Source organism: Eulemur rufifrons, chromosome 1, assembly GCF_041146395.1.
Source record: "Eulemur rufifrons isolate Redbay chromosome 1, OSU_ERuf_1, whole genome shotgun sequence".
In the NCBI taxonomy this organism is placed as follows: domain Eukaryota; kingdom Metazoa; phylum Chordata; class Mammalia; order Primates; family Lemuridae; genus Eulemur; species Eulemur rufifrons.
Window position 1 is genome coordinate 52,250,250 of NC_090983.1, and position 24,396 is coordinate 52,274,645.

At 32.3% G+C, this 24,396-nt stretch overlaps 2 protein-coding genes across 3 annotated transcripts in view; one reads left to right on the forward strand and one right to left on the reverse strand.

The window, feature by feature from the left end:
* The window catches only part of ATF2 (activating transcription factor 2), an 84,367-nt gene that overhangs the window by 33,400 nt on the left and 26,571 nt on the right, over positions 1-24,396 (forward strand). Inside the window, exons 4-10 of one of the 2 annotated variants that reach the window (XM_069470633.1) lie at positions 408-477; positions 9,222-9,318; positions 12,707-12,825; positions 12,963-13,091; positions 17,400-17,578; positions 18,155-18,269; positions 20,298-20,384. In XM_069470633.1, the coding sequence (XP_069326734.1) occupies positions 408-477; positions 9,222-9,318; positions 12,707-12,825; positions 12,963-13,091; positions 17,400-17,578; positions 18,155-18,269; positions 20,298-20,384 (796 nt within the window). The remainder of the gene's footprint in view (positions 1-407; positions 478-9,221; positions 9,319-12,706; positions 12,826-12,962; positions 13,092-17,399; positions 17,579-18,154; positions 18,270-20,297; positions 20,385-24,396) is intronic. The other variant, XM_069470639.1, reaches the window with a different exon arrangement.
* NANOGNB (NANOG neighbor homeobox) lies at positions 14,329-15,222 on the reverse strand (the record flags this gene model as incomplete). The annotated part of the gene is given in 3 exon segments (XM_069465257.1): positions 14,329-14,382; positions 14,903-14,907; positions 15,108-15,222. Coding segments are annotated over 3 exon segments (174 nt in total), but the record flags the coding sequence as incomplete, so codon positions are not given.

The window sequence follows — 24,396 nt, forward strand, 5'->3', positions numbered from 1 at the left end:
ACAAAAGCCTATTTACTTCAGTTTCTTTTACCGTATACATCTTATGTTTATAACTATATAGTATGATCCTTGAAAGACTGCATAGTGTTTGCTCATTTAATTTTTTGAATGAATCAAAATTTATTCATTTGACCATAAATACTTTTATACTGTTGAACAGGAAAGAGTTAGCCTGACAGAGCAGTGTTCCTAACCTTTTTTCTATAGTGCAGAATCTGCATGTTATATGTATTTGTCTATTCATAAGAAAGTGGAAGATAGGTAAAATGTCAGCAAGTGTTTTATTTCACATTCAAACAGAAAAGTTAATAAGTTTAGTGAAAATCAAATGTTGAGATTAAATTATTTCTTACTTAAAAAAGTATGTACTGTAAAGTGTTTAGCCATCTCTTCGTGTTTGATTATAGGCAATACAAGGACCTGTGGAATATGAGTGATGACAAACCCTTTCTGTGCACTGCGCCTGGATGTGGCCAGGTAACATATAAATTACTTTAAATCATCTTTGTATATTCCCACTTATTACAACACTGATGACTGAATATATTAACATTAAAAGGATTCTCTTATTATGTTTTGTAGAATTTTAGAATTAGGATGAAAAACCCAGAAAACTTTTGGAAAAGAAATTATTCTTTTTCCTCAGTAGCATATCTGAGTTTTAGAAAATACAGTGTAATATGGGGGGAATAGTTTTATCTTGTAATGGAAAGATGGAAACCCTGGACAAAAATCCAAGATTTAAAAGTGTATTAATTTGACTTTTATTGGTTGAAAATCACTGATAAACTGTCTAGTGGAAAATCAAATATACATTGTCTTATATGAGAATTATCTTACTGAATTCTTATGAAATTAACTGATATTTACCTCTGGCAGTATCACTAATGTATTAATGTTCTTAAGCTAACATCTTTAATATGGAGCATGTATGGAAGCAATTGTAAAAATAGTTTAAGAAAATAATATTATTTTTTAACAGGCCATTAAATTATTAATCTATTGGTGTTATCTAATCTTAAAATAACTATAGACACTAAGGAAGAATGAAAGAATAAATGTAATGTATAGTGAAGTTACAAAGTACTTAAATACATAGACTATAAATCATAAGTAAGCATTATTGGTTTTTATTGGTTGATCATTGGTTCTCATTTTCTTTGGTTGATATTCTTAAATCTGCATATACTTTGTGTACCATTTGATAAGTTTTAATGTATGTATATACTCATAAAACCATCACAACTTTCAAATTAGTGAAGAATATCACCCCAAAAGTTTCTTCATGCCTATTTGTAATCCTCACCCCTCTTACTCTTGTCAACTACTGATGTGCTGTCACTATAGATTTGTTTGCATTTTCCAGAATTTTACATGAATGAAATCATATAGAATGTACATTTGTGTGGGGTTTTTTTCATTCAACATAATTTAAGATTTCTCTGTGTTATGTGACCGTTAGTTAATTCCTTTTCCTTGAGAAGTAATATTTCATTATTCTACAATTTGCTTATCTATTTACCTATCGATGGATATTTGGCTTATTTCCAGCTTTTGGTTATTATAAATGAAGCTGGCATGAATATTCGTATACAAGTCTTTGTATGGATGCATGCATTCATTTCTCTTGGGTTAATACCTAGGAGTATAATGATGAGATTATATGATAGATATATGTTTAACTTTTTAGGAAATTGCCAAACTGCTTTCCAAAATGCATGTACCACTTTACATTCCCACCAACAATGTATGAGAGGTCTTACTGTGCCATATCCTTGTCAACATTTGATGTTGTCAGTCTTTTAGATTTTAGCCATCCTTATGTGTGTAGACTGGTATCTCATTGTGGTTTTAATTTTCATTTCTTTGATGACTAACAAAATGATGAGCACTTTTTCATATGTTCATTGGCAATTTGTATACCTTACTTTTGATGAAGTATCTTTTCAAAACTTTTGCTGACTTTTAAAAATTGGGTTGTCTTTTAACTATTGAGGTGTAGGAATTCTTTATTTATACTGGATACCAGTCTTTTGTCAATTTTTTTTTTCAAGTCTGTGGTTTGCATCTTTATTTTCATAGCATCTTTTGATGAACAGGTCTTTCTAATTTTAATGAAGCCTAATGTATTAATTTTTGCTCTTTTGTGATTGTTGCTTTCTGTGATTGTCTAAGAAACTTTTGCCTACCTTAGGTCACAAAGATATTCTCCTTTGTTTTACTCTAAAAGCTTGGCTTTTTCATTTAGGTCTCTTCCATCTTGAATTAATTTTTGTGTTATGGTGTGAATTAGGGGTGGAGGTTAAGTTTTTTTCAATGTGGTTTTTCAGATATTCCAGCATCATTTGTTGAAATGATTTTTCTTTCCCCATTAAATTTCTCTGTCTCCTTTAATGAAAATCAAGTGATTGTATAAGTGTGGATCTGTTTCTGGGCTTTGTATTCTGTTCCATTCATTGGTCTGTCAACTTTTGTGCCAATACCACACTGTCTTGATTATTCTAACTTTACAGTTAGTATTCCAGTCAAAAGTTCTCCAATTTGTTATAGTTCTCCCTTTTCAAGATTGTGTCTTTTCATTTTTAGTTATTCTGGTGAGGATATAGTGGTATCTCCTAATTTTAGTTTATGTGGTATCTAATGTTGAACAAGATAAGGATAGGAGTTATCAGAGTTCATGCTATTTTAGATAGGTTGGTCAGGGAATGCATCTCTGATAAGGTGACGTTTGAACATGAAGAAAATATGGGAGCAAATCCAACTAAAGGTGCAGCAAATGTAAGGGCCCTGAAGAAGGAATAGGTTTGGTATGTTTAAGAACAGAAAGACAACTATTGTGTAGCTGTAGCATATAATGATCAATGAGAAGATGGAAAAGAGATGAGGTCAGAGAGGTAGGAACAAAAGACATATCCTATAGGGCCTTGTAGACTGTGTGATAAGGGATTTGGGTTTCATTCACAGAGCAGTGAGAAGCTGTTGCTGAGGTAAGAGTGGAAGCAGGGAGGTGAGAGGCTGGTAGCAGTCCAGGTGAGAGATGATGGTGGTTTGGACTAGGTGGTAACAATTGGACATACGGAGAAATAGACCGATTATAGACCGGAGAAATAGGAGATATTTTTATATACATTTTTCTATAAAGTTGAGAGCTAAAAACTATAATTCTCTGAATCCTTTGCAATTACAATTCTGGGTATGACTTTAGGCTCCACCAACCAAATTCACTCTTCTGATAAATCAGATTTACTTTAACTTTTTGGATTTGGTACTGAATTAAACGGAGAGAGAAGTCATATTACTCAAATTATCCATTTCATTGGTTTGGATTGAACAGACACAACATGATTTTGTAATCCTTGGATTACAGCTAATACAATATATTCTTAGGGCCAGCCTTTAGACAATGACCAGTTTTGCCATGTTGTTCTAGGTGTCATTCTTGGAGACTCAGTCTCAAACAAGCCCTTACCTAATTCCTTTTCCTGATTTTCTTCTACTTAAAATAGTTAAATGATTTCTGTTATTTTTTGATTAACTCTATACTAGTAATATACATGCTATTGTTAATTTTAAAATCATTACATTTAAATATACGTAAACAGAAGAAAAACCAATTGCTAAACATTAGAACATAAGTGTATGTAGAGACTGTTTTTTAAAAGACCTCTCTAACATTAAATATATATGAAAAAACATTAAGAAGTTAGAATTATTTTTTAGACTTCTTACTATTAAAGAAAGTTAACATTTTATTCCCATATCCACTTTCCCATCTCCTGATGTCTGATAAATTCTATTATTTTTTACATTGTCAAGATTTATAATACTTACATTTTCTCAAGATTGGAAATACTTAAATTTTGTCTTATCTATAATTCCCATACTTGCTTAGTTTTATTTCTATGTCAAAATAGTATAGATAGAGAAGAAGGGTGAAAACTAAGCTTTAGAGCACTCCATTGTTTAAAAGTCAGAAACAGGGAGAATGTAGCGTGGGAGGAGGCTAAAAAGCAGTAGCCAATGAGGAAAACTGAGTCCTGGAAGTCAAGTAGAAAAAAATATTTCAAAGTGGGGGGAATAATATAGGATGAAATGAGAATTCAGTATTTACTGTTGGATTTAGAGACCTTGTTAAGAGTAGCTTTCAGTGAAGCAGCAGTAATAACTGTGTGACTGGAGTAGGTTGAAGAGAGAAGGGGAAGCACCAGAAATGGAGACATTATAGGACAGCTCTTACTTAGAGTGTAGCTTAAAGAGAATAGTGAGCTATGTAACTTCAATGTAGGATTAAAGATGAAGCTTTTTTGTTTGTTTTACATTTTAAGATGGGAATATCACAACATATTTGGCACTGCAAAGAGAGGTACCATTGTAGGAGTGCGGTCCTTAAGTAGCTAAGAGGATGGGATGGAGGGGGTTGTTTGTTTGTTTGTTTGTTTTGAGACAGAGTGTCACTTTGTTGCCCTGGGTAGAGTGCAGTGATGTCATCATAGCTCACTGCAACGCAGAGTCCTTGGCTCAAGCAATCCTCCTGCCTCAGCCTCCCAAGTAGCTGGGAGTATAGGCACGTACCACCACGCCCAGCTAATTTTTTCTATTTTTGGTAGAGACTAAGTTTTTCTATTTTTGGTAGAGACGGGTCTTACTCTTGCTGAGGCTGGTCTCGAACTCCTGACCTGAAGCCATCCTCCCACCCCGGCCTCCCATAAAATTACAGGCATGAGCCACCATGCCCAGCCCAGGTTTATTTTTAAAACAAAATTAGGACTATACTACAGTTTTTTATTCGGATGATGTGTGTATCATGAGCATTTTGTGTGTTGAGAACATGCTTTTAAATTGCTGTGTAGTATTCTATTGCTAGAGCATATCCTGTAATTGATTTACCTATTCTGCTATTGTGAACTTTTAAATTAATTTCAAATTAAGCAACATTGTGATTAATATCCTTCTATGTAGTCCTTTGTAGCCATCTCTAATTAGTTTCTTAAAATACATTTTAGAACTAGAATTACTGGATTAAAATATATACGTATTTCTAAGGTTCTTCATATGTTTTGCCATGTTGTTTTTAAAAGCTAAATCAATTTTTTCTTATTCATAGTTTAATTCCTGCTAATAGTTGCTGTTTCAAACATGAATACTTCCATTCTGAGTATTATTTTGGGGGCCTATATTTGTTCCCTAAAATACTTAAAATAATCTCTGTGTTATAATACCACCTTGTAATTGTTACTGTCCAAAATATAACCTTTTTAATGTCACCATCATCCATTTGTTAAATCTTGCTGAGAGCAGAAATGGTATAGTCTTTTTTTAGATTGAAATACTTCCTAAGAAATTGAAGTTTCTAATTAGAATTGATTTTAGAAGCACCAATTTGGTGATGGTAGTACAAATTATTTTTTGTCAGCAGTAAACAGTGACATTATTCTGAATTTGAATTTTAGCTTTAACTCATTTAATAGACTTAGTTAAATTTAAATTTTCAAATAGATTTTTTACAATTTAAAATGTATTTTGTTGATAATACCACTTCAGAGAGAGACCTATGGAAATCAATGCTAAAAGTTTTAACTATAGGCTCTGGCTACTAAATCTTTTCTTATATGCCTAAATAACTGTTAGGAATTCCACAGAAAGATTTCTGTTACTTTCATTTGTGTTAAAGTAATGCTCTGTTGAATTTAGTAAAAGTGAGATAATGCAGTGAAAGATTCATTTAACAATGGTACTCTTCTATATTATTAGTAATATCTTTGCTTTGGCATCACTCTCATTGAAAATTGTTTCTTTGGTAGAATGTTTATGTTATAAGCTGTTTTACAAAGGAGATAAAGATACATTTTATATTTAGTCTAAAGTCTCAGTGGAGGTATATATGAGAGAGAGAGTGAGAGAGAGACTGTGTCTGTGTGTGTGTGTGTGAGAGAGAGAGAGAGAGAGAGAATGAATCAGAACTTCCTGCTGTTGCATAGAGTCCTTCAACAAGTGAAAGAAGTAGTAAAAAGAGCTATTGGTATGGTGACTTGAAAACTTACTTGTGCCGATTTAATATGTTAAATTGGAATAATCAGTATATCATGGATGTGAGTGTATGTATTAAATGTAGAATGACTGATTTCTTAGGAAGTAGGTTCTGGTAAGAGTGGTCAAGCCTTAGTATCACAGATTTCCCATATATAAGAACTTAATTTATTATAGAAACAACTGATTCACCTTCCTCCATCTGTCAGGTTACCCTTCCTTTTTAACCTTTTAAGAGAGATGGTTACCTATCCTGCTGGGGACCTATCCAAAAAATATTTTTTCACTGTTTTTCCCATTGTTTATTGAGCTATATGCTCAAGGTTTTATTCTTGTTTAACAAAATATTTTTGGTTTTGTACACATTTATAGCATTTGCATTGGGGTTGTGCTTTGAATTGCCTGGAAGAAAAATTTTATGAATTCAGTATGTTGGCATTGCTAATAATATAATTTTTCTACAAAACTTATTTTTAGAATAAACCTTTTAATTTGGCTAGGTAAGCAATTTACATAGACTCTGCAAAAATTTTATCTTGGTTTGTAGTAGCTACTTTATAAATATTTTGTTGAGAAAAAGAATACATTTCTTGCATATACGTAAAACTTTTTTGGTGACTGCCTTTTTACAAGATTGCCTTTTCACACCGTTTTTTTAAGTTTCTGGTTAAAGATGAATAAATTTTCTCAGATGATAGCCAAGGTCAAATTTGCCTGTTATCAAGTGTGCCCATTTGAGTATATTTTGTCCTTTGCATTGGAAAGTATTGCTATTTATGTATATAGATATACCATTATACAATCAGTAATCCCTTTATAAATAGCATCTAGGTAAATTTGATCTGTGCATCCTATGTGAGTTTATGAATGCATAGTCCTTGCACTCCCCCTTTTAATATTTATATGATCATAAATACTTGTTAGGTTCCTTCTAGCCACTCCTTTTCACTTTAGGATGGAGCTTGGTGCCATTTTCATACATTTTGTATATAATAACACAATGTTATTTATTCTATAGGTAGTTCTTTGATTGGAATATTTCTGGTCAAACTAAACAGAGAGGATACTGGTGGAATAAAATTCCTAGGGGAAAACTTTCCAAGTTCTTATCTATTATTAGTTTTGCTGACTTTTCAGTTTAAAATCTGGGACCTGTGCCAAAATGCATTCATTCACAAATGCTTAATGACTGCCTTCAGTGGAAAAGCCACATTGTGAGTTTCTTTGGAACTTAAAATGAATCTTGCTTTATGTAAAAAAAAAAAAAAAAAAATTTTTTTGCAGCTCACTTACCAAGTGAAAATGAAATCCTACTTTAAGTTGTTTTTAGTGTGGGCTGTAAGACATACATACATTTAAAACTAATACAAAGTATAAAAAACAGTAAAATAATATTAGCGTACTACATAGATGTGCTTATTCTCCAAGAGCTTTGTTATTCAGCAGTCTGTCAAAAGTACCACTACTTCCTATTCCTCCAAATTTGGGAGGGATTCTTACAATGATAAAGTAATAGGAAGATAGTCCCTGGGTGGGAAAGAGCTAGATTGTGGTCCCAGTACCTGTAATTGGTACTCAGTAAATGTCTGAAGAGTGGATGAATGAAAAAGGCAAGTGATGGACGTACTGTTGCATCTGAACACTATTTCAGTGGGAATACCAGCAGGTTGTGAAGAGAGGTCCCAAAACAATAGTTAATTTTCTGTTGGTGTGTGAAGTAATATAAACACTGAGTGATAAAATATAGCCAAATTAAATGAAAGCTTAATTCACCTTAATCAACAGTTTGTGGTTCGAGGTGGGGGTTTTTCCCCCCTCAGAGTGATCTTTAAGATTCAGCTCTTTTGTTGTAAGGTGCTTATTCTTTCAATTAGCATTTATTAAATTTGGGGGACCACAGTAGGAGGTCTGCCTGCTCTGATAATATCAGTACAATATTGTGCTATAACCAAGGCATTGTGCAGAGCATACTGGGACACAAATGAGAGGGTTTTAGTTTCTATAGGCAGGAAGCTAGTGGTCTGGGCTAAGGATGATACAGGTACTAGTGTTATACTTTTAAAAAAAATTAGAATAAAAAGTATAATGGAAAAAAGTTTCTTTATTTTACAGTGTTTTGCCGTCACCCTAAAGCTACTATCGTATATTAGTTGCATGGAAGGATGTAATGAATTGGGTGGGGGGAGGAAACTACAAGAGAAGGAATCCATTTTAATGGTTTGGGGAAACCAAGATCAAGTATATGTATTTGAACATCCCCATTTGTGAGGTTGTAGACTAAAGAGTGAATTGAGATCTATTAATTTGGCATTTTAAAATTATTGCTCTGAAATAACAAAAAAATAAATGCTCCCTCTTTTCAGTTATAAATGTTGCTTGATGAGCATCTTCATAAAGGTTGATGTTCAGACACAGGAGATACAATACATTTATTATATTGCAATCATAAATGTCACCTTTGGCATGCAGGACTTACCCAGATTATGTGTAGAAAAATATGGATAGCTTTAAAAATAAAATTATCTGAAAAATAGTTTTACTTCATTTTTTTCTGTAAAAACACTGATAAAATCATTTTGGCTACTTTGTTAAAATTTTTATTTAAAAATGAGCTGTTTTATTATTGTATTGGTTGCTATTTCTTCATTGGATTAAAACAACGGCATTCTTTTTTATGTGGTAACATAAAGAATCTTATTTATTTCTTAATTTGTCCAGGAATAATATTTATATAAGAAAAGTCTCATTTAAAAAGTGGTAAGTAACCTCAAGTCTAGGTAAATACAGTACTTTCTTCAAAAGTAATTGTAAAAAAAAAAAAAAAAAAGTAATTGTATCATGGAGTAAACATAGAATTTCTAGTATCATGTAACAAAATATAGTGGTCTATTTTTAGTATCCAAATGAAATTTATATAAAGTTTTTTGCCTCAGGTTTTATTTTTAAATGCTCTCAAATGAGTTATGTGACCTAGTAATATATCAGTACTGCTTATTCTTGGGTAATAGATTTCTCAATGATTGTTTGAAATCTAGTATGCTTATCTATACTAACAATAATAGATTCTTTTATAGTTTACAAACTATTTCACTGTTAATGGAGGTTTTACATGTTGTGGAAATGAATTTCCTTATCATTTTACTTATTTGATCAAATTGAAAATCTTAACTATATTTTAAAACTTTTTGCCACAGCGTTTTACCAACGAGGATCATTTGGCTGTCCATAAACATAAACATGAGATGACACTGAAATTTGGTCCAGCACGTAATGACAGTGTCATTGTGGCTGGTTAGTATATGCTTTTATTAATAGCTTATATACATATTTCACCTGGAATGTGCACAACTTTTGTGTATTCTCTGTAAATAATATAGTCTGGTGATATTCCAATGACTTCATTTACAGTAAATGTTGGCAACATGTATTTTACCCATTACATTTCCATGTTTCCTTCTGGCCATTCATTTCACTTTTTGTGTGGTTTTCAAACACAGATTTCAATGTCAATTTTGTGGAAGTTAATTAGAATTCTGGGAGCATTCATACCATCTACAAAGTTTTCATTTAACTGATAATTGAACTAACGTGGTATTTAGTCAGTGTTTCTTTTAGCTGTCTTGCATACCTGGTCTACAAGGCTGTATGAAGATAGAAAATGATCAAGCTCCTCCTGTTGGAGAAAGAGCAATTAGCAGACTTGTTCATTAGAATTTTGTTTATATTTCTTTTCAGACTAAACATTTGTATTACTAAAATACTTAAAATAAAGTGGGCCTAAATTCAGTCAATGCTTTTTTTGTGTATTGACCCTATGAACTGTTGATTTTACCTATGAACTACAGTATCACCTAATGGGTCAAATTAAGCAGATGATGACTTTTCACAATATGTGAAAGGAGGATCCCAATGCATGCATTGGTTTATTGTCATTCCATGCTGTATTAGCTGCCCTTTTTTGGTATATAAATATATATACACACACATCTATGTATATATACACACACATATACTATGTGTAATTTCACTACATTTGTATATTTTATGAATAAGTATTGTGATAAGAAAACAGTCTTATATAAAATTTTATATAAATTTCAGACCTTTTGTGTTATACTTATGCATTTTCATATCATAACTATTCAGATTAACTCTAGATTTTTCGTTTCTCTTATAAAGCTTACGTTATTTGTAAGTCTGCAATTATAGCTAAATACTGTTAACACTTTTATTATTCAGTATAGCAATGCTTTAGATAGAATATAAGGCAAATATTAGATGGTTTTTCCCGTATTTTCAGTATCAAAATTTTTGTAATGAAGAAATTGGAGGTAGCAAAAGTTGATAATTTATTCAAAAACAATTTATGTAGGAAAAAGGTATAGGAACTTTCAGTATATCTTCAGTTCCATAAGTAAAAAGAGGCAGAAAAGAGTGAAGTATGCTTTTCTTTAAAATATTGTACATTAGATGTTAAGGGCTGGAACCAAAAAAAGCAAACAAGCAATATAGCAATAATAACCTGAAAAGTTCACTCTCCTAGGCACGAAGGTCTTTGTTTCTCTGAAACTCACTGCCTTAGCCAATCTCTCTCTCTCTTTTCTTAACTCAAAAATGTTTTGAAGTTGGTTTCTAGAAATTACCTTTCTATCTGATTACATTTAATACAGTAGAAAAACAGGACACAAACACAGTGCTCATCCTTTTTTTTTTTTTTTTTAAACGAGACAGTCTTGCTCTCTGTCACCTAGGTTGGAGTGCTGTGGCCCAGTCATAGCTTACTGCAGCCTCAAACTCCTGGGCTCAAGTGATCCTTCTCCCTCACCCTCCCAAGTAGCTGGGACTACAGGCGCATACCACTACACCCAGCTAATTTTTTCATTTTTTTATAGAGAGGAAGTCTCACTTTATTGCCCAGGCTGGTCTCAGACTCCTGGGCTCAAGTCATCCTCCTGCCTCAGCCTCCCAAAGTGCTGGGATTACAGGCGTGAGCCACCACGCCCAGCCCCATTTTTGAACTAACATATTTTGAGATAAAAAAATACAGCATTACGGTATAAATATAATGCATGATGTGTGTGGTATATATTTGATAATCTGTATGCAGTCTGCATGTTAAATGATTATGCCTGTGTTGACTTTTCTCAAGTCCGATAGTTCCAGTAATCATTATAAAAGTGATTTATGCTTTTATGCATTTTATTTTTTAAAGACGTTTCCCTGCCTTTAACATAAGAGCCTTCTAATGAGCTTAGATAGACAAACCCTTTGGGTGTGAACAGAAGAGTCAAATTTGTGTTTGACTTATTAATTCAGTCATCATGGACTTAAGCTGATACATGTACACTAGGCCTTTACCATAATATGATTTTGGAGGTCTTTTGGGGGATAGGAGTAAAGGGTAGGTTAAACACTAACTAATAGATAAAATTATGACACAATAGAGTCCCTTCAATAATTCTAATATTACTAATAGTGCCTTAGACAGGCCTGTATTTTGTTTAGTGTGTACGACATTGGGTTATTTTAGTGTTAAATATATTTATATATAGTAAAAATATTGTTACTCTGGATTTGCATGGGGGGGGCAAAGATAAAATAATGAGTAATGCCCATTGTGGGAAAACAATAATTAACAAATATGTGAATTTTAATTTCAAAGAAGATTTTATGACTATGTAATCTTAAACCAGAAGTCATCCTTAATACTTTTAATTTAATTTAGGCTAGATCTCTCATGTAACCTGTAAGATTGGTGCTCTACAGTATATAAAGTGTGAATAGAGTTTGAATGTGCTACCAACTCTAATAAATATAAATAAGTATCCTTGAAATTAATAAGACTAAATGGGCAAAATTTATAAATTTGCTCTTTTTCATTCAGCCTGGGCCTTACCTGGCATTTGTTGTAGCCAGAACATGTACTCTCAGTACATATTTTAATGTATATAGCATGAGTACATAGTCAGTATTTCATGTTGTAAGAGAATAGACTTGGCTGTTTCTCCACTGCCTAGAAATTGAGCTAGAACATTCTGTAAACATGTGACTCATACCCCTTGTACTAAGCTTGCAAAATGCATTAAAATAGAAAATTAGTTTTAGTAGCTAGTACTAAGGAGGGTTTTGTTTTGTTATGGTTTGTTTTTAGGGCTCTTATTTTAACTTTTTCTTCCTTATAGTATTTTGATCTACCTGCTAAAGATTCTGTTTTGTCTTAAGTTTACTTTCATAATAGATTATGAGCAACTAATAGAAGGGCCAAGTTAAAGCAAATATACATGCTCTTATCCTAGTTTTTTTCCTAAATTGCATGTATTTAAACAATTGTAGTTTTTATTATAATATAAATTTTAAAACATTCTTAATACTATGTTAAATAATGGTAATAGTTTATCTCTTGAGTAGATGATGTTTATGCCATTCTACTCAGAAGGAGTGGACTAAGGAGCAAAAAGGACTTCTTTCATATTTTTATGGTTCATAAAGTTGGAGGAGATAATCTTGAAATGCAACAAAAACTTAACCAAATTTTGTTTGCTTTAAAGGAAGAGGTCTTTCCAAAGAGAGAATTAACAGCTGATTGAACCAGTCCTGCTAATTTTTTAACTTAGTAACTGTATTTTACAGTCTTAACATCATATTTAAAATCTATGTGATTACTTGATATTTATTTCAGATCAGACCCCAACACCAACAAGATTCTTGAAAAACTGTGAAGAAGTGGGTTTGTTTAATGAGTTGGCAAGTCCATTTGAGAATGAATTCAAGAAAGCTTCAGAAGACGACATTAAAAAAGTATGTTGTTAACCATGAATTCAAAGAGTACCTCTGACAGAAAAGTAATGATAGTTCATGCTTCCTGCTTTCTTAATTTAGACATGCTGATTGACTATTTTGAGCTTGTAACTTTTTCTTTATTGTTTGCATTTTAGATGCCTCTAGATTTATCCCCTCTTGCAACGCCCATCATAAGAAGCAAAATTGAGGAGCCTTCTATTGTTGAAACAACTCACCAGGATAGTCCTTTACCTCACCCAGAGTCTACTACCAGTGATGAAAAGGTTAGAAATTTGTATTCATGGTAGAAATATAAACTGAGGAGAAAATGTAGTACCCAAATAAAGTTTAATATTTAATCTCCATAAAATGTTAATGTATTAAATTTTACATAATTCAGTGTCAGCTTGCAATAGTTTTTCTAGTTTTGCTATTGTAAGTTTTTCTGTTGCTCAGATATTTCAGGTACAGAAGACTGTACCTTTATAGATAATTATCTTTTCACTATACACAGAAAAATACATAGGGGAGAATAGCAGTCATTTTAGATAAAACTGTTATTTAAAGAAGGATATGTAAACTTACAAATTTAATTTTTCTAGGTTTTGGTATTTTATATTTAGCTACTTTTATACAGTGAAGGCATAAGAATCTATACTATAAATGATTATTTAGATTTTTAAAGGGTTATAGGACTAGTTAGTCATTCTTAGCAATGGATCTTTGGTAGCAGCAATTAAGATGATGATACTACCAGGTACAGTGGCGGGTACTTATAGTCCCAGCTACTCAGGAAGCTGAAGTAGGAGGTTCACTTGAGCCCAGTAGTTTGAGTGCAGCCTGGGCAACATGGCGAGACCCTGTCTCTTTAAAAAAAAAAAAAAAAAAAGATGATGATTCTGTCTTGAATACCATGATAATCTGAGACCACCTGGGCTATAGTGGTTTGTTGAGTAATGTTTTTGTTTATAAGCACATAAAGTGAACACATTTATTTGGGAGCACCATGTGAGACACAATGAAGAGGCAGTGGGACATACAAAGAGGCAATGGCAATGTTCTCTTTTAGATTATGTTATTCTAAAACCATAATAACTTATTAATGGACTCCTGCCATGGCAGAGAAGCTAGAAATAAGGAAATACAGAAAAAGTAACTTTTTACCTAGTAATACATGTTTTGATCTTAGGTTCATTTTTTGTTTTTTTCATTTTCTTTTCCAGATTTTTTTTTTTTTTTTTTTTTTTTTTTTTTTTTTTTGAGACAGAGTTTTGCTTTGTTGCCTGGGCTAGAGTGAGTGCCGTGCCATCAGCCTAGCTCACAGCAACCTCAAACTCCTGGGCTTAAGCGATCCTCCTGTCTCAGCCTCCCGAGTAGCTGGGACTACAGGCATGTAACCATGCCCGGCTAATTTTTTCTATATATATTTTTAGCTGTCCATATAATTTCTTTCTATTTTTAGTAGAGATGGGGTCTCGCTCTTGCTCAGGCTAGTCTCGAACTCCTGAGCTCAACCGATCCGCCCACCTCAGCCTCCCAGAGTGCTAGGATTACAGGCGTGAGCCACCGCGCCCGGCCTCTTTTCCAGATTTTAAAAGTCTATTCTCATTATTCTTCTGTAAAAATACAGAAAAAATGCAAAGAAAAAAATCAAAATCACCTATTAGCCTGTATTGAGTTCTAAGAATCGCTAGTATTTTGAAACTTTTTTCTAGATATCTACATACAAATATGTGTGAATAGTTACATAGAAGGATAGATGGATGCAAAGAAAGATCCTAGCTTACTTTTACATTATGCTTTAGATAGCAATAATTAACATTTTCGCATGTCATTAGAGATTTTGCCAAATCATGATTTTTAATGGTTGTAATTATTTAATCATTATCTTAATGTATTTAATTATCCTGCTCTTTTTGGACATAAAGGTTGTTTCCACATTATCACAATTATTAGAAATGTTGTTAAATCTTTAATATAAACCTTTTTCCTAAAAAACATTCTAGTCCTTTCATACTTATCAGTTTTTCACTGTTCATGGCTGCTTTAGCATCTTTTAGGAATATTTCTTCTTCCTGCATTCCTCAATTGTTACCTTCTCTTGGGCAGGGCATAGCCATGCCAAGTTGTAAAAAAAAAAAAAAAAAAAAAAAATCATTTCTAGGCCTCTTTTTCTTTCTTGATTTTCTTCCTAGGTGATCTCATCCAGACTCGTAACTTTAAAAACCATCTACATACTGATGACTCTCAAATTTATATTGACGCAGGTATCTCTCCTGATTGCCATATTCATGTCCAACTCCATCTTGGTATTTCCTTTTCTATGTCTAATAGACATTTTTTTCTTTTTGTTTTTTCTTTTTTTTTTTTTTTGAGTCAGGGTTTTACTCTGTTATCCAGGCTGGAGTGCAGTGGTGCAATCATAGGTCACTGTAACCTTGAACTCCTGGGCTCAAGCAAAGTGATCCTCCTACATCAGCCTCCTGAGTAGCTAGGAGTACAGACGTGTGCCACCATGTCTGGCTTTGTTTGTTTGTTTGTAGAGATGGGGTCTTTCTGTATTGTCCAGGCTGGCCTTGAATTCCTGGGCTCAAGCGATCCTCCCACCTCAGTCTCCCAAAGTGCTGAGATTACAGGCATGCCCAACCTAATATACATCTTAAACTCAGTATATCTAAATCAGAACCCTTGATTCTTTCCCCAGTTTTTCCTATCTCAGTAAATTTTCTCCATCTAGTTGCTCAAGCCAAGAATTTAGGGAACATCCTTAATTCCTTCTTTCCTTTACACTGAAACCAACAGCAAATTTTATCAGATCTACTTCCGCAATATTTCCTGAATCTTGCCCTCTTCTGTGTTCAATGTTACCAATTTAGGCCAAAGCATTAGTATACTTTACTTGGGTTATTAACAATTGCATTCTAACTAAACTTACTGCTTTCATCTCCATTCTATGTTCTATAAGTTTTTTATAATAGGTTAAGTTATATCATTTCTGTGCTTAAAATCCTTCAGTGGTTTGCCATTGTATTGAAGATAATTCGCACTCCTTACCATAAGCCCTCTTTGATCTGGACTTGTCTATCCATTCATCCTCACCTCATGACACTGCATTGTGTTCATCAAATAGGCCAAGCTTTTTCCTGCCTCAAGACATTATATGTGGTATTGCTTCCTAGAAGGAAATGCTCCTTCCTTACCCTTTTAGTATCAGTTCAAATGCCATCTTTGCAAAGAATTTCACCTTCCCTCACTATCTAAAGTAGCCAACTCTGCCTTACCCTCAGTTAATGTTCCACTCTTTATTACATTACACTTTTCTTTTTTTTTTTGGTTAAAGAAACAAGGTTTCACTCTGTCACCCAGGCTGGAATGCAGTGGCACAGTCATAGCCTCCAACTCCTGGCTTACATGATCCTCCTGCCTCAGCCTCCCAAGTAGGTAGGGCTGCAGGTGCATGCCACCATGCCCAGCTAAGTTTTTGTAATGATAAGGTCTCCCTGTGTTGCCCAGGCTGCTCTGAAAACTCCTGGGCTCAAGCAGTTCTCCCTCTTCAGCCTCCTAAAGTGTTGGGATTACAGGCGTGAGCTACCATGCCCAGCCTTGCACTTGTTATTCCATAGCACTTAACACTTACTATATTCTGAATTTTTCTTGTTTGTTTTACTTGTTTATTGTCTCTCTCTTCCTACTAGTGTTTGAGGGCATGTTATAAATTCTCAACTTGTTGAATAAATGAAATCACAATAGTAGTGCTAGTTTATCCTTCCTTTGTAGCTTAATAAGATTTTGACAACAAGTGGCAGCATACAAGCCAACTTTAAAGAACACAGTAGACCCCATCTTTATGCTAACTAGTTAAGGAATTCTGGATAAGACCCTTTAATCTCTTTGTTTCCTAATCTGTAAAACTGGAGGAATACCATCTTTAAGGTCCTGGCTGACTCACAAATTCTGTTTTCCTTTAATTTGGAAAGCTCTCACTGCAGTAATTATTTATTTTACATTCAAGATACCAATATTATTTGGCCTTTTGATATTGAGGAATTACTGTTATAGAAGGGGTAGCTACCTGAGATTAGCAAATATTTGTATTGCTTTAAACTATTTTTAAGCATTTCTGTTATTGAATTTGTGTTAACCATAACATAGTCTCCCTGGACCTGTTTCTTCTCTGTATATAGTATAATGAAAGAGTAAAACTAGGCAGATTTTAAATTTTAAATTCTATGGATTTTAAATTCTATGATTCCATGAGAATGGATTTTATTTTTATATTTTACTAAAATTCTCACAGAATCATAGCCAAGTTGCCCAGCCTAACTTATTTCTGGATTGATAGGGAAAAAAAGCTGTACTTATAAAAAAGCACTCACATTTTTAAAAATTAAAATATTAATTGAACATTACATTTGGACCTTTACTGCTCTTTCTAAAATTGTCTTTTAGTTAATTGTAGATATTAATTTACTTTTGGGGTTAAGTATTATCCTGTAGATGCTTTTAGAAGTTCGTTACATTCTGTTCATAAAGGTATATGAATTGATTGGCATTTTTAAATGCTACCCTTTCTTCATTTCATTGTTTAATAGGAAGTACCGTTGGCACAAACTGCACAGCCCACATCAGCTATCGTTCGTCCAGCATCATTACAGGTTCCTAATGTGCTGCTTACAAGTTCTGACTCGAGTGTAATTATTCAACAGGCAGTACCTTCACCAACCTCCAGTACTGTAATCACCCAGGCACCATCCTCTAACAGGCCAATTGTGTAAGTGATTCAGGCCAATCATTGAAATATAGATGCATTATTAAGTTTTTCTTGTTATGATTTTTCCTAAGACATTTATTCAAATTATAACCTGGGGGAGTATGTTTGTGAGATCTGCATGCTTTGACTTTTGGAAAAAGTACTTGGGTAGTCTTTCTTTAATATAAATATTATATAATAAATATCTAAAACTTAGTTAAAAACAAATCAAAATAGAATGTAAATTTAAGGTAATTTTTTATTTTCATATTTCACATAAAACATATAAAATTATTCCATTACCAGATGATGTTTCTTTCATTTCTTACAAGTAACTCCCAAGAGCTTTCAGATGAGAATTTTTCTCATTTTATGAATTGGAGATTGTCCTCAGTAAATCACTAATTTTTCCCCCTTTTTTTAATACTACTACATTTAAGATGCAATTTAAAATAATTAAATTTTATAGTTTACTTTGCAATGGTTAGAGAATTTATTTTTAAATGATATGATAGGAGTAAAAAATACTGCTGTATTTTGAAGAGATGATTGGTATGGACCTCTTTTCTTTAATTTCCCTTCTTTTGTTTTTATTAGCCCTGTACCAGGCCCATTTCCTCTTCTGTTACATCTTCCTAATGGACAAACCATGCCTGTTGCTATTCCTGCATCAATTACAAGTTCTAATGTGCATGTTCCAGCTGCAGTCCCAGTAAGTTAGAAATGTAGACTATTTAAATCTTTATAGCAAAATGGGTCTTTATATAGTAATCAGGAAATACCGTTGGGGCTGCTTGATTGGCTAATGAAACTGAATTTAATAGAGTGCTTATTAGTAGTGGGTAGTATTTAATCACTGATATTTATGGTCATAACATATACTCTCCAAGGCAAGCATAATTGGATAGAAAACATATTTTCTTCCTCCCAAAAATCTTTGTTTTCCTTATTTTTTTAATATCAAGAACTGTATTCCTTATTCAACCCATTTCAATTTGGCTGGATTTGTAGGATTCAAATAATAACACAGAGTTCTAATTTTAAAAAGATATTTATGCTATAGAATATTTGTCAGGTAACTCCATGGTATTTCAGTTAGTATAGAAATTATTTATAAAAATACACTCTAAATTTTCATGGTCAAGTTGAGTTTATAGAATTGCTTTGGTGGCCCAATAATGTTAAAATCTAAATGTTCTAAAACAATAGTCTTCTACTTTTCTAATGAGAAGATCCAAAGGAAAAGTTTGAGAAACATGTTAAATATGTAAATATTGAAAGACATAGACAAAATAGTTAAATACACTACTTATATTTAATAATGTAGTGAACATTTAAAAACATTGGAATAATTAAGTTAGAAATAATGCTTTTTTTTCTACTTTCACATTTCATAAAACAGTTTTGTTCAGACTCTTCAAATGTGTCTTCAATGTTCAAGTTTTCATCCTGAGAACCACTTTTTGAGACATGTAGCACAATTTTCCAGAACATATTTTCATTTTCATCTAAATTATTTATAGTATATCACTTTTTAAATCTCTCTAGTATTCTCTTCCTGGAAATCTTACCCTTAGCCTTAAATACTCATTTATATCATAAAAAGATAGGATTTTTTTTAAACCTTATGGAAACATGTTGCTGATCAAGTACAATGTAATTATTTACTGTATAGCTTTTAACAATTATTTTTAAAAACCTACTTACAGTAACATTCCAACACTTTTGGTAGGATTATACACCTAGGAATATTACAAAGATTAATGTTAAATATTCTTTTTTATTAACTAATTCCTCCAAGTGATCTTTCTAAGTATCTAAAAGTAGCATTGAGGTAATTTCAAGATAATGTGGCTTCTTTAAACAGAACTTTGTTCAAAATCATTGAGAGATTTTGTAAGGACTCAAATATAAGGTGTCTCCTTCCTCTTTTCTGAGGATATTTTTGAGGGGAGAAACATTCTTGCCTTGTATTTGAGATTATATGGTTATCCTGTTAAATATACCTGTCATGACAGCAACTTGAAATGAAACAAGAGATATACTCTATTTATATACTTACTGTGTACTCAGTGTTAGGTTTAAAAAAACAAAGGCACAAACCCAAGTGGTGAAGTTTGTTTTAGATTATTATTACTTGAGAAATTCCTGGGTGTGGTGGCATGCAGCTGTAGCCCCAGTTACTTGGGAGGCTAAGGCAGAGGATCACTTGAGTCCAGGATTTCTGGGTTGTAGTGCACTGTACTGATTAGCTGTCCGCACTAAGTTTGTCATTAATATGGTGACCTCCTGGGAGCAGGGGACCACCAGGTTGTCTAAGGAGGAGTTTAGTAGCCCAGATCAGAAACAGAGCAGGTCAAAATTCTTGTGTTGATCACTACTAGGAGCACACTTGTGAATAGCCACTGCATTCCATCCTGCGCAACACTGAGAGACCCTGTCTCTTTTTTTAAAAAAAAGAGAAATTACTAGTGGTTATCAGCTTCTTTGTTATTATGCAGTATATTAACATATCAAAGAACTTACATATTTTATAAAATGCATATGTACATTTTAGAAAAGTAAAAATTCATTGTTAAAATTATTTTTTATGCCTAGTTGTCACAAGTTTTGACATTTTTTTCCTTTCAGATTCAAAATGGAAGTGTGACAGATCTTATAACGGCTATAGTGCAAATAAAGTACAAATCGCATTTTAAGCATATTCTCTAGTAATTATTTTTCAATATCTTTTGCATAGCTTGTTCGACCAGTCACCATGGTGCCTAGTGTTCCAGGAATCCCAGGTCCTTCCTCCCCTCAGCCAGTACAGTCAGAAGCAAAAATGGTAAGCATGATTTTATTCTGTACATTTCTTGACCCTGTTTTAAAGTAGTTTTTCCATTAAAGCTTACTTCACGTGCACAATTTAGATCACATTTTATAAAATTGTGGACTGTGTTACACTACAGATGAACTAGAAAATTTGGGAAAGGAAAGCTTCCATTCATTAGTGTAGTGACTAGTTAGTGATACCTTAAATGGGTGGCTTGAGTAAAATTCTTAGTTCTTGTCACATGTAGTTTGTCAGGTTGTTACCTGTGGCTTTTTAAACAAACCTTTTCTCCTCCTAGTGGAGGATAGAAGTATTACATCTGAAACTAGATGGAATCATATAGGAAGGCAAAGCTGATATAATGAGTGATTTTAAAAGAATTCCGAAAGTTAGCAAACATTGTACTTGATACATAAAATGGAAACCATTTTTTCATTGTGCTTCAGATGCTAAGAAATTAGTGTTGTTTAAAGGGATGAGCTATATCTTAGAAATCAGGAGACATATATTTTAATTTTAACCTTTATCCTAACACTATTATTCCCTACATTTAGTCAAACCACATTAATTTTCCTGAGTTTCTGTTCCCTCATCTGTAAAATAAAAGAATTAAGCTTTGATTCTTGGGGCCTCTCTTTGCCATAAATCCTATAAACTTTCTAATTGACCTCAAGCTTCTCTTTTATTTTTTAAAATCAGTGTAAATCTTTCTTTTACAGGCTAACACAATAGCATCAGTTAGTAGATGTTAATGTTCTATATCGTAATACAGCTAATAAGATTAATTCATTAATGTATCCTTAGGAAAACAATAGACAAGTAGTTATTAGACACCTTTTATTGGCTTCAGTTCTTTGCTAGGCACTATGCTAACAATATAAATTTTACACATTAAAAACGTATATTACAAGGCTTAAAATTTTTTTACTGCTCTTTTCTATTAGTGTAAAATAATCTGAAATTTGCACATATCTTTTTTTTAACAATAAAACTTATACACCATCTGAATGAACAATTGATTGAGGGATATAAAAACTAGCTCGTTATTGGTAGTGGTGAAAGAAGAACCTAAAAACCTGAGTGAGAAATTTTTCACATCATAGCATGTCCAGGTCAGAGTTTTGGAAATGCTAAGATGAATCTTCTTCATTTGATAGTAGAAGAGCTTCACCGGAGATGTTTTTTACACTTCTATTTACTGTAATAATGAAAAAAAATCAGTTTAATTTTCCATACAGTGAAAAGTAAATAGACATAGGAGTTAAAAAGATCCTGTTGTTACACACTGCATCTAAAAATATTTTTACATATTCAGTGGACTTTTTGCTACAAATTAATTCAAAAGGAACAAATTCAATTTAAAGTAATATTTTTATCTGCAAGAAAGAGTAAACCATATTTCTAGAAACTATTAAACTTAACACTAACCTAAATAACTTTTTCTTTTAGGTCACCAGGAAATTAAATTTAAAAGAATAAAAATGTTTTGTATGCTTATATATTAAAAAAAATACCAAAACTATAACTTTTATAAATTTATATATGAAAAACAGTCATTGGTTGAAGATCCAAAAGTAGCATGGGAAGTCACAGATTGCTCCACTTAAATTTAATAATCCAATTAAAGTTCTTATAAGAATTTTCCTAATGTAGTCATATTTAGGTGATTTCCTATTTTAATTGGGATAATAAATAAGGTTGTCCTATTTTTGATAACGACATTAGAAATTAAAATAATTTCAATGCTTCCTTTTTGTCTTTTTAGCTTTTCATTATGAAAAATTTCAGACATACACAAAGTAAACAGGATAGTATAATGAATACCCATGTACTCATCACCCAACTTCATTTATTAGCAGTATACTACCATTCTTGTTTATCTATACCTCAGTCTTCTCTCTGTCCCTATTCAGTTATTTTTTATAAGTCTTTCTTAATGTGAAATTTACATGCCTTGAAATGAACCAATTTTAACTATACAGCTTTGATAAAACATTTGTGTAACCCATACGACTGTTATGATATAGAACATTAACATCTACCCAGAAAGTTCGTCTATTTCCCTTCGCAATCAGTCCTCTCCTCCATGTGTTCTGATGTTTGTCACCATAGATTAATTCTAGAGTTTCATATAAATGGAATCACTATATACTCATGTGTTTAGCTCAACATATGTCTCTGAGATTTATACATGTTATTAAATGTATCATACTTCACTTCTTTTTTATTGCTCAGTGGTATGCCATTGTGTGAACATACCACAATCTTCATCCATTCTCCTGTTGATAAAACACTTGAATGGTTTCCTGTGTGTAGCTATTATGAATAAAGCTACTGTGCACATTCTTATGTAACTCTTTCATGGACATATATTTTCATTTTCTTAAATAAATACCTAAGAATACAATTGCTGAGTCAGAGGATAGGTATACATTTAACTTTATATAAGAAATTGTGCAACTTTTTCCCAAGAGTTTACATTTCTGCCAGTAGTATTTGGGAATTCCAGTTGTTCCCACATTCTTCCCAACATTTGGTTTTCACTGTCCTTATAATTGTAGATATTCTGGGGTTGTATAGCAGTGTCTCATGGTTTTAATTTGCGTTTCCTTTTTGTCCAGACTTTTATTATGAAGTCTTTTGCCCATTTTAAAAGTTGCATTGTGTTCCTTTCATTATTACATTATAGGAATTCTTTATATATACTGGATACAAGTTTTTTGTTAGAGATATATATATCTTTTGAAAATTACTCTTTGTAGTTTGCCTTTATTTTTCTTAACAATATGATTGTACTATCATTGGTTATTAGTTTTGTCTTTAATATTTCTTTTCTCCTATGTAAGTTTAGTTTGCATATCTTTTTTAGCTTCTTAAGGTAGAGGCTTTTATTGATTTATATCTTTTTTTCTTTTCTAATATAGGCATTTAAAGCTATAAATTTCCCTCTGTGTACAAATTTTGATATGTTATATTTTCATTATCATTAATTTTCTAATTTCCCTTGTGTTTTCTTCTTTGACCTGTAGATTATTTAGAAGTGCATTGTATGGTTTCCAGATATTTGGGGGTTTTCTATTTACCTTTTGCTAACTGATTTCTATTTTAATTATATTGTGGTTTGGGAACATACCATCTTTGGTATATTTGATTGTCCTGTATTTCCATTTTTTAATAACAGCTATTCATTTTGGCTAGTTTGTGAAAACAATAGATACTGCTATACTAGTCAAGTAACATGAACTGGTAACTGAAAATATCAATTGTCTGGAGTACTAAGGGAATTGTGATTAGTCGAATTTTTTTGTTGTGTAGAAATTACTTTATTTCATACTTCATTATTGTTTTTATGTTTTTATCAAATATTCTTTGTTTATTTTTCCTGTTTTAGTAAGTAACATAGAGTGAACATTATTAGTATCTGTTTGATTTAGGAATTTTGAGTACTTTGTGTATCATTATCATCATCGGCCATAATTATTATATGTACGAAATGAACCCACCAGCCTTAGAGAATATCTTGGAAATAGTTTGGTTTTTATAGTTTGTTAATTCATGTTCATATATTTAACAGCTATTTCTATTGATTATTATCTGGCAGACATTTCACGGGTACTAAGAACTCCAACAGGCATGATCTTAAATTTTGAGGTTTTTCTTCCAAATCTTTTCAGTGACCATCAGGAGAATCAAAAAAGAGCCTTCTTCATCCAAGAAGGCCATTATTGATTTTTTTCAACATGTACAGCAGTGAGGATTATATATCAATGAGATGTTTGGTTTGGGATGTTGTTTTGTTTGTTTTTGATGCCTTCTATGGTGACTTTTGTGCACAAAACGATTATTCAGAGAATACTTTTTTAAAATAATACTAGTTCTTCCCTAAGTTCTCAAGGAAGTTTACAAATACAGTTATGTCATGATTGCTTTTAAAGGGCTTAAAATATAATTAATCTTAAACACGCTAAGTTGCATTTATGCACTTAATATATCTTGGTTTCTCTATAATTACCTCAGTCATTTA